Source organism: Electrona antarctica (assembly GCF_951216825.1).
Source record: "Electrona antarctica genome assembly, chromosome: 14".
Lineage (NCBI taxonomy): Eukaryota > Metazoa > Chordata > Actinopteri > Myctophiformes > Myctophidae > Electrona > Electrona antarctica.
Genome location: NC_136795.1, coordinates 5,028,882 through 5,039,875, shown reverse-complemented (window position 1 = coordinate 5,039,875; position 10,994 = coordinate 5,028,882). Strand labels below are relative to the sequence as shown.

The following is a 10,994-nucleotide window of genomic DNA, read 5'->3' as shown; positions in this document are numbered from 1 at the left end:
GTACACTCTCAGAGTTAAATTAACATTGATTTTACAATATAAATTGGGGGTCTCAGAGATAGAAATGCCATTAAATAGGGGACCGTATAGCCTAATTCAGGTCAAACTGGGGGTCCTTGAAATGAAAATGGCTGAGAGTCACTGCTAGAGCTGAAAAAATCTTCTCTTACGGAGGTCCCTGGCATGTATTTTCAATGGGGGGGGGGGGGGGGGGGGGGGGGGGTCCGTGGGTCATTTATGGGGGTCCTTGACATGAAAAGGTTTGGGAACCAAACCAGGAGGACACCCTGGACACCAGGAGGACACCCTGGACACCAGGAGGACACCCGCGGGTATATAGAGCCTGCTGCTTCTCTTTGTTATGTAGCTGTGTGTTCTAATGGTGGAGCGCGGTCTTAATCTATGAACCAAACTGTAATCTGCTCTCTAATCCCTCACCACATTTGACTCCAGTGCAGGGGAGAGAGAGAGAGAGAGGGGGGTGTGGGGGGTAGGGGGGGGAGAGGAGAGAGAGTGAAAAAAAAGAAAGCCCGAAACAGGAGTAAATTGGGATAGAAACAGAGTTTGCATGATACATGCATTTTAAACCTGATTCATGCTTGTTGTCACTTGCCGAGAATAGCATTATGTACAAGTTCACGCGTTGCATCACATCGAAACGCACTGTATAGAGGTCAGAGGTCACTGTATAGAGGTCGCGGCAGGGCATATACGGTGCCTGACCGTATACACACTGCACTTGTGTGTGTGTGTGTGTGTGTGTGTGTGTGTGTGTGTGTGTGTGTGTGTGTGTGTGTGTGTGTGTGTGTGTGTGTGTGTGTGTGTGTGTGTGTGTGTGTGTGTGTGTGTGTGTGTGTGTGTGTGTGTGTGTGTGTGTGTGTGCGCGTGTGTGCATGTGCGTGTGTGTGCGTGCGACCGTGCGTGCGTGTATGAATAATTGTAATAATTTTATTTTCGTGTGTGGCTGCGTTGAGCCAGACACTGAACCTCGGTGCCTTCTTCGTCTAGCAAACGATATTCCCCCAATATATAATCCAAATGTGAAGACAAAGACTTTACACCAAACTTTTTCATGTCAAGGACCCCCAAATTGGCCATAATTAGCCAGCGGACCCCCATTTGAAAAGATATGCCAGGGACCCCCATAAGAGAAGATTTTTACGGCTCTAGCATATATTTTCAACCATTTTCATTTCAAGGATCCCCAGCAGTTTGACCTGAATTACCCATTTCTATCTCTGGGACCCCAATGTATATTGTAAAAAGTTAATTTAACTCTGAGAGTGTACAAATGTACATTTGTACACTTTCTGAGTTACAGACCCATAAGGGTCCATTTGGTAATGGTTCCTAACTATCATTTAGCTGGGGACCCCCTGGAACTCCCTCAAGTACCCCTAGGGGTCCCCGGACCCCACTTTGGGAACCACTGCTTTACACAACAATGGCAAAAAAAATCTACAATGATTTGGATAGCATTATTATTGTGCATTTTGATCAGATTGTCAAAGTTTTGTTTCTCTCATCACCCTCTCTCTCTCTCTCTCTCTCTCTCTCTCTCTCTCTCTCTCTCTCTCTCTCTCTCTCTCTCTCTCTCTCTCTCTCTCCATAGCTCTGGATCCTCCCCAGCCTATTGGCCGGCTCTGTGCTGCACTTCCTGTCTGTTGACCAATGGCATTGTGTTGCCGCCTGGCTCTATGGGGCGGGGCTTACCGGTCTCTTCATCACCTCCACACTCTTCCACACCGCTGCATGGAAGATCAGCCACCTCCGGTGTGTGTGTCAGTGTGTGTGTGCGTGTGCGTGTGCGTGTGTGTGTGTACATATGTTCATTGCAACAAAGCCAAAGGGCCAGGACAGACAGCTGCAGCCTGATAATGAAACAAACCATGTTACAAACCATCACCTCGTACGCACGCACGCATGCACGCACGCACACACACGCACGCACGCACGCACGCACGCACGCACGCACGACTCTGACCTAACTGATAACTCAGCCATGCAAACACAAAGACAGACTGGACAGTTTTCCGTTCAGACACCTGGGATTCATTCATACAGTAATAGTATGCATACTGTACACATACTGTACACTGCAAGTCTCTATCGTCATTTCTAATGGGAATCGAGCGGTTTCCTCTTCTCTAATGAATATCCACTTGACTTAAAAAGTGAATTTACCTCAAAATGTTTAATTTCAATGTGTCATCATGGTTATCATTGTTTACATTTTTCGTTTTTCCACAACAAACATTGTGGTATGTGTTTAAAGACACCTGTTGCATAGATTTCTCTGTGTGTGTGTGTGTGTGTGTGTGTGTGTGTGTGTGTGTGTGTGTGTGTGTGCGTGTGCGTGTGCGTGTGCGTGTGTGTTTGAAAGTGAGGTGGTTAACGTGTCATAAATGTGACCATTAGGATTCAAAAATAAAATAGAACACAAATGTTAAAAAGTCCTTGGTTGGAAGAAAGAAAAACGTTCATTGAATGATTGCAACAAAATAAGCATGAATGGTATTTTTTAAATGTACTCTTATTCTGTCTTATGTGTTATCTTATTGTGACACAATCTCCTCCTGTCTTTGGTTAGGAGAGTGGAGCAACGTTTTCACATGTGTGACCGAATGGCCATCTACTTCTTCATCGCCTCCTCCTACTCTCCCTGGTACATTTAACACCTTCTACAAATGCCTTCTAAATCAAAATGTTTCTATGTCAGTCGTTCTCAAAACAACGTCATGTCAAGGACCCCCAAAAATATATGTAATTGGCCGCCGACCCCCATCTGAAAATATGTTGTTCCAGAGACGCCCCCCCCACCCCACCCCACCCCACCCCAGAAGCAAAGATATGAGTTTAATAAAAAAAACATTCGCTCTGAAAGAATGTATATTCCAAGATTTGCGCCACATTTTCACGATTTAGAAGAAATAGCAGATATTTGTCAATAGCTAAAGTATAATATAATGATTAGAACATCAAAAGGGGAGGGAGAGAGAGAGAGAGAGAGAGAGAGAGACAGACAGACAGACAGACAGACAGACAGACAGACAGACAGACAGACAGACAGACATGTGTTACGTACGTACATGCCATGAATTTGTGTGTGTGCGTGCGTGCGTGTGTGCGTGCGTGCGTGCATGCATGCGTGCGTGTGTGTGTGCAGGTTGATACTGAGGGAACTGGGTCCCTGGGCCTGTCACATGCGGTGGCTGATCTGGGTCATGGCGTGTATTGGATCTACATTCGTTTTCTTCTTCCATGAAAGGTAACTCTCTCTTTTGTCCTTTTGTTTCTTTGTTTGTTTGTTTGTTTTTAATAGATAAGAAAGGAATGTGATAAACATTAGAAAACGTGAAGAACATGGACGTGCACACATAGACATCAAAGGGGGCTTCTTTCAGCCCCTGCCCTTTTACCCGCCTGTAAAACAACTGCCCTCTCCAGACCATGAATCCAGCATTTACTATGGTGAAAGAAATGCAAATGGCTCCCCTTTCCTTTCCATGCCATGCTGGAAGGCAGCATTCAGGAGAATTGCTTTTTTCCGAAGTCTCCTGAACTTGGAACGTAGCATTTTGCGTCCGTGTTACGGTGACCCCTGACCTCTGTAGGACATGTTGGTGACCCCTGACCTCTGTAGGACATGTTGGTGACCCCTGACCTCTGTAGGACATGTTGGTGACCCCTAATATCACTTCCTGCTTGCAGGTACAAGCTGGCAGAGTTACTAGGATATGTGGCCATGGGAGCTGCTCCAGCGCTTGTCATCCTGTCCATGGTAAGAAGCAGGGATGTACCCATGAGACAAGATGGCCGATATCCATATCCCATATAATTAAATGCTATTATGGCCGATATAATAACCAATATAACCGATGTCGATATGATCTCATTCTGTATTAAAATAATTGGCCATTCTGAAAAAAGGTTGAATTTGAAAAAAGCAATGCCTCTTTATTCCAAAAGTAGGGATCCCCGATGTTATTGAAATGTTGGCTCATATCCCAACATAAACCGCTTGAATGTAGTATTTTTCTTTTTTAAATGTTCCAACTATTGACTCTTTCGAAAGCTTCCCCAGAAAACACTGATATAATTCTAAGCCTTCATCATCACAAAAGGCTTTTTCAGGCGTTTTTTAAAATGAAATATCTGCTAAATCCGCTATATCATTTTACCGATACCGATTACCGATTCATTGGTTTAAGGCCAATATCGGCCGATACCGATGTGTTTGCCGATTAATCTCCCATCACTAGTTAGAAGAGACAATCACAGGCTGGGGGTTATAATCCCCCGCTGTGTATCTGGGCTTGGACGAGGGGGGGCAACGGAAGTGCTATGTCCTCCTGGTGGGGGCTCCTCACTGGCACAGGGTACAATAGAGTGTACCTGCCCCCTACCAGGGCCCAGGAAATTAATCCCTGTTCATTTTTCTCATAGACTTTTCAAAAAGTATTTATTTAAAGACCTTTTAAGCGTCGTACAAAGCCAACTCTTGTTGTGACAAATCATGACAACAAACACAATTCTTTGGGCCGAACAAATAATTAGAAAGAAGAACAAACGGCAGGTTACAACACTTTTTTTGTTGTTTTTCTTCTTTGTAATTATTTGTTTGGTCCAAAATATTGTGTTTGTTGTCTCGAGTTGGCTTTGTCCGCGGCGTAACCGTCTTTAAATAAATACCTTTTGAAATGTCTATGGGAAAAATGCACTGGGAATAATTTCCTGGGCCTGGCGTCGTCATGAAAGGGGGCGGGACTGCGACGCTCTATAGCAGTGGCAACATAGAAATGTATGTAGTGGGTAGCGTTAAGAATTTGGCATAACAACTGAATTGGGACAAACCTGTCCGTTCCTTAGGGCTTTCTGGCCTTTTCTGTTGATTTCGTTGCTGATGTTACTGTCCTCAACAACCTCAGTGACGCACGCACACAGCTGCTCTCACCAAACCCACTTCTTCTTCTAATGCGTTCAAAATGCAGGCACTCGCTCTATAAATTCAAGGGGCAACGACATAATATTCTTTGCGCTGGTAAGTTGAACCCATTTAGACCTGAGGACGCATCGGTGTCACCTTATAGCTTTTAACCACTTTTATTTTAAACCGAGTGCTGCGCTACGAGCTTGTAGATCTGTTATTTTTGAAAAATCGTCAAAATGTGTGCAAATCTTTGAATATACAGTATATTCTTTCACAGCGAACGTTTCTAACTCAAATATTTGCTTCTGCTTCCTGTTGGAACAACATATTTTCAGATGCGGGTCCGTGGCCAAATACAAGTCATTCTGGGGGTCCTTGACATGAAATAGTTTTAGAACCACTGACATAGAAACATAGGTTTTTCAGAAAACTGTCAGGATTTGGAAAACATTTTGTAGATCTTAATGGGTTAAGCGTGTGTGTGTGTGTGTGTGTGTGTGTGTGTGTGTGTGTGTGTGTGTGTGTGTGTGTGTGTTGCAGGTGAACCGCACCGGCGTGTGTGAGCTGGCACTAGGGGGAGTGTTCTATGTGGTGGGTGTGGTCTTCTTCAAGAGCGACGGCCTCGTCCCATTCGCCCACGCCATCTGGCATCTTTTCGTCGCCATTGGAGCCGGCATTCATTACTATGCCATCTGGAGGTACCTCTACTCACCTGGCCCACTGCTGCAGACCTCCAGATGACAGACCCATCTGGAGGTACCTCTACTCACCTGGCCCACTGCTGCAAACCTCCAGATGACAGACCCATCTGGAGGTACTCACCTGGGCCACTGCTGCAGACCTCCAGATGACAGACCCATCTGGAGGTACCTCTACTCACCTGGCCCACTGCTGCAGACCTCCAGATGACAGACCCATCTGGAGGTACTCACCTGGGCCACTGCTGCAGACCTCCAGATGACAGACCCATCTGGAGGTACCTCTACTCACCTGGGCCACTGCTGCAGACCTCCAGATGACAGACCCATCTGGAGGTACCTCTACTCACCTGGCCCACTGCTGCAGACCTCCAGATGACAGACCCATCTGGAGGTACCTCTACTCACCTGGCCCACTGCTGCAGACCTCCAGATGACAGACCCATCTGGAGGTACCTCTACTCACCTGGCCCACTGCTGCAGACCTCCAGATGACAGACCCATCTGGAGGTACCTCTACTCACCTGGCCCAATGCTGCAGACCTCCAGATGACAGACCCATCTGGAGGTACCTCTACTCACCTGGCCCACTGCTGCAGACCTCCAGATGACAGACCCATCTGGAGGTATCTCTACTCACCTGGGCCACTGCTGCAGACCTCCAGATGACAGACCCACACACATGGGCTGGTACCTCTACTCACCTGGGCCACTGCTGCAGACCTCCAGATGACAGACCCATCTGGAGGTATCTCTACTCACCTGGGCCACTGCTGCAGACCTCCAGATGACAGACCCATCTGGAGGTATCTCTACTCACCTGGGCCACTGCTGCAGACCTCCAGATGACAGACCCACACACATGGGCTGGTACCTCTACTCACCTGGGCGACTGCTGCAGACCTCCAGATGACAGACCCATCTGGAGGTATCTCTACTCACCTGGGCCACTGCTGCAGACCTCCAGATGACAGACCCACACACATGGAGGTACCTCTACTCACCTGGGCCACTGCTGCAGACCTCCAGATGACAGACCCATCTGGAGGTATCTCTACTCACCTGGGCCACTGCTGCAGACCTCCAGATGACAGACCCACACACATGGAGGTACCTCTACTCACCTGGCCCACTGCTGCAGACCTCCAGATGACAGACCCCGCCACCCACACACATGGGCTGGCCAATCACAATGTACTCGGCTATATGTCTACCTCAGAGCCATAGAGTAAGACAGAGTTTCGACAACTGCGTTCACTTCATGGGGCTTCAGTCCAATGGCGGCTCTTCTACATAGACTTCTATTGGCAAAGATCATTGCGAAGAGTGACAATGTCCTGGACCGGAAGTTGGCAGAATGCACTGGACTCAGGCAACAGCCCAGTTTTAATGATCTTAAATCCCTTTATTTTAGATAGTTTTTTTGGGTAATAGTACAACATAAACATTACAGATCTTAGTTGTCACTGTGAAATACTTGTCATGCCTGAAATTGCTGATATTTGGCGCCGCCCTTGTTGAAAACAATGTATTTCAAACTCCAGCTTGTCACTGTCCAGGCTGCATGAACACGTTTTCTGTCCCCTCAATGTCGGTCTCCATGAGACCGGTCTCCATGAGACCAGTCTCCATGAGACCGGTCTCCCCTGTGCTCACCTTGTCTGTACAGCAGGGTTCCCCAATAGGCGGCCCGCGGGCCATTTGCGGCCCGCGGAGCGCCCCCTGGCGGCCCGCGGAAGAATTTCAAAAAAAAAAAAAAAAAAAATGGCATTAAATGGGGGTCAGTAGCCTATGCATGTCAAACTGGGCATCCTTTTCAAATGGGGTCCTGCCCTGAAAATGAATTTTCAGGGCAAGACCTCGACCTCACACGTGCAGACTCGGCCCCCAGCCTGGTACCCTAGTCAAAATATGGCCCTCGAGGAAAATTAATTGGGGAACCCTGCTGTACAGCCACGTCCACAGGTGGTGAAAATAGCAGGATTATCCTATACCATCTACTGTTGTAGATGTCCCTGTTCTTATGGACCAAATTCATCCCATAGTCCAAGACGTGACGGGAATGAATTAATTTAAAACACATTAACAGTGAACATCCGCCGTTTCAATCCAAAGAGTTTACTGTGTAAACTTAACAACGTAAGCCCTCTATACTTTGTCGCACAGCAAATTGAATAGAGAATAGCCAAACGACAGACCATCTACTGTTTTCACAAATGTTTTTTTTATTTCAAAAATATTAAGAGAATTCTTTTGAAAATGTAACTCTTAAAAATCTAACTGACATGCCCAAAATATGGACACCAGGTTTAACTCGTCAGATGGTAAGGGTCTGGCTGGACCAAACCTGCATCGACTGATGGCATTTGTTTAATTTATTAGTTTAGTTTTAGTTTAATTTATTAGTTTAGTTTAGTATTTAGCTATAGCCTCCTTGGGGTCCACACAATAAATGAGAAAGAGGAACCAACATACAGTTTGTCATAGCCAATGCCCTAGTTGTAATAGGCATCAGACAGGCAGAGATAAGAAAGAGGCCAATAATGTCTCTAGTAGATGAGAGGTTAAATAGCACTAACAAACATAATTATGCAAATCTGGTCATACTGTACGTGCCAGAATGGAGACAAATGAAAATAAGAACTGTAGAACACCTGGATAAATTATGCCTTTTTTTTTTTTTTTAAGATATTTTTTTTGCGGCTTACGCCTTTTATTGGTTTTTTGAAGGGACAGAGTTTTTTGTAGGCTGACAGGAAACGGGAGAGAGATGGGGGAAGACATGCAGTAAAGGCCGTGTCGGGCTCGGGAGTCGAACCCGCGGCACACTGCGACTGGATTACCAGTCGGGTGCCCAGACGGTTACGCCACCGCCTGGGCCGATAAATTATGCCTTAACCCATTCTGGGCGGGAAGTTAACCCCGTTTGGTGTTTTAACTAAGCATTATGTATGCTTTAGCTATTGAAAAATAGCAGATCTACAAGCTCATAGCGCGCCACCGAGTGGCGCGCTATGAACTTGTAGGTCTGCTATTTTTGAAAAATCGTAAAAATGCGGCACAAATCTTTGAATATATATTCTTTCAGAGCGAACGTTTTTTTTACCACTTGAAGAAGCAACATGCCACAAAGGTATACCCTATTGCTGAATATAAGACTACGTTTTTTCCAATGGAAATATCCTTAAAGAGGGCCATATTATAATTGGGGACTAGACTATTTGGTCTTCAATGTTCTTTTTCCACAAATGAGTCTTGAAAAATGGGGGTCGTCTTATATTATATTACTGTATATTATTATTATATTATATTATAACTTGCCAAGTTGTGCTGCTAGATTAAAGCCCTCTGCTCCAAGCAGGATATATATATTTTTTTAGGAAATACTCTTACATCTTCTTTATAAAAAACCCTGTGAAGCAGGCTTGCACTGCAGAACAAAGTAGTAATGGTAATCTAATCGTCAGTCATTGTCGTACAATGGTGCTATTAAACTGCTAAATTCACACTACTACTACTACTACTGCAGTACAGCTCGGTGTCGCCATGACTTTGATACGTCGTCATGTGTACATTCTCACATATGCTTCACTTACTCTACTTCGACGCCAGATCTTCATATTAGAACATCCTCTGGGGGAACAGACTTTATGCACGGAACGTGCATGCACACATAGACATCAAAGTGGGGCTTCAGCCCTGCCCCCTGCCCTTTTACCCGTCTGTAAAACAACTGCCCTTTCCAGACCACGAATGCAGCATTTACTATGGTGGACGAAATGCAAATGCCACTCCTTTCCAAGCCATGCCGGAAGGCAGCATTCAGGAGAATAGTTTTTTTCCAAAGTCTCCTGAACTTGGAACGCACCATTTTGCGTTGAACAAATTTGTTTCGAAATCCATGTCGTATACACCGCATCTCCAGTAGATAAAGAGTGCTGGCTTGCGCCCGAAAATAGCTGATCTACAAGCTCTCAACACGTCGCAGCGCGACGCGGTGTGAGCTTGTAGATCTGCTAGTTTCGCTATTTTTGGTTCAAAAGTGCCCTCTTACGAGATTTCAGCCCCTCCTCTCTAACACTCTGCACGTCCCTGGACTTATGACTTCATGTTGTCAATCATCCACACTGTAACAACTGTGACCCTCTCTACTACGTCACTACAGAACACTGTAACAACTGTGACCCTCTCTACTACGTCACTACAGAAGTAACAACTGTGACCCTCTCTACTACGCCACTACAGAATACTGTAACAACTGTGACCCTCTCTACTACGTCACTACAGAACACTGTAACAACTGTGACCCTCTCTACTACGTCACTACAGAACACTGTAACAACTGTGACCCTCTCTACTACGTCACTACAGAACACTGTAACAACTGTGACCCTCTCTACTACGTCACTACAGAACACTGTAACAACTGTGACCCTCTACTACGTCACTACAGAACACTGTAACAACTGTGACCCTCTCTACTACGTCACTACAGAAGTAACAACTGTGACCCTCTCTACTACGTCACTACAGAACACTGTAACAACTGTGACCCTCTCTACTACGTCACTACAGAACACTGTAACAACTGTGACCCTCTACTACGTCACTACAGAACACTGTAACAACTGTGACCCTCTCTACTACGCCACTACAGAACACTGTAACAACTGTGACCCTCTCTACTACGTCACTACAGAACACTGTAACAACTGTGACCCTCTCTACTACGCCACTACAGAACACTGTAACAACTGTGACCCTCTCTACTACGTCACTACAGAACACTAACAACTGTGACCCTCTCTACTACGTCACTACAGAAGTAACAACTGTGACCCTCTCTACTACGTCACTACAGAACACTGAAACAACTGTGACCCTCTCTACTACGTCACTACAGAACACTGTAACAACTGTGACCCTCTCTACTACGTCACTACAGAAGTAACAACTGTGACCCTCTCTACTACGTCACTACAGAAGTAACAACTGTGACCCTTTCTACTACGTCACTACAGAAGTAACAACTGTGACCCTCTCTACTACGTCACTACAGAAGTAACAACTGTGACCCTCTCTACTACGCCACTACAGAACACTGTAACAACTGTGACCCTCTACTACGTCACTACAGAACACTGTAACAACTGTGACCCTCTCTACTACGTCACTACAGAACACTGTAACAACTGTGACCCTCTACTACGTCACTACAGAACACTGTAACAACTGTGACCCTCTCTACTACGTCACTACAGAACACTGTAACAACTGTGACCCTCTCTACTACGTCACTACAGAAGTAACAACTGTGACCCTCTCTACTACGTCACTACAGAAGTAACAACTGTGACCCTCTCTAC

The 10,994-nt window shown here is 45.7% G+C and overlaps 1 protein-coding gene across 1 annotated transcript in view; it reads left to right on the top strand.

The window, feature by feature from the left end:
• Positions 1-5,671, top strand: part of LOC306936072 (monocyte to macrophage differentiation factor 2-like) — a gene marked incomplete at both ends in the record, with an annotated part of 15,487 nt that extends 9,816 nt beyond the window's left edge. The window contains 5 exons of the mRNA XM_079519501.1: positions 1,613-1,773; positions 2,591-2,665; positions 3,167-3,268; positions 3,712-3,781; positions 5,471-5,671. Of these exons, the coding sequence (XP_079375627.1) occupies positions 1,613-1,773; positions 2,591-2,665; positions 3,167-3,268; positions 3,712-3,781; positions 5,471-5,671 (609 nt within the window). The remainder of the gene's footprint in view (positions 1-1,612; positions 1,774-2,590; positions 2,666-3,166; positions 3,269-3,711; positions 3,782-5,470) is intronic.
• Positions 5,672-10,994: the final 5,323 nt, after the last annotated feature.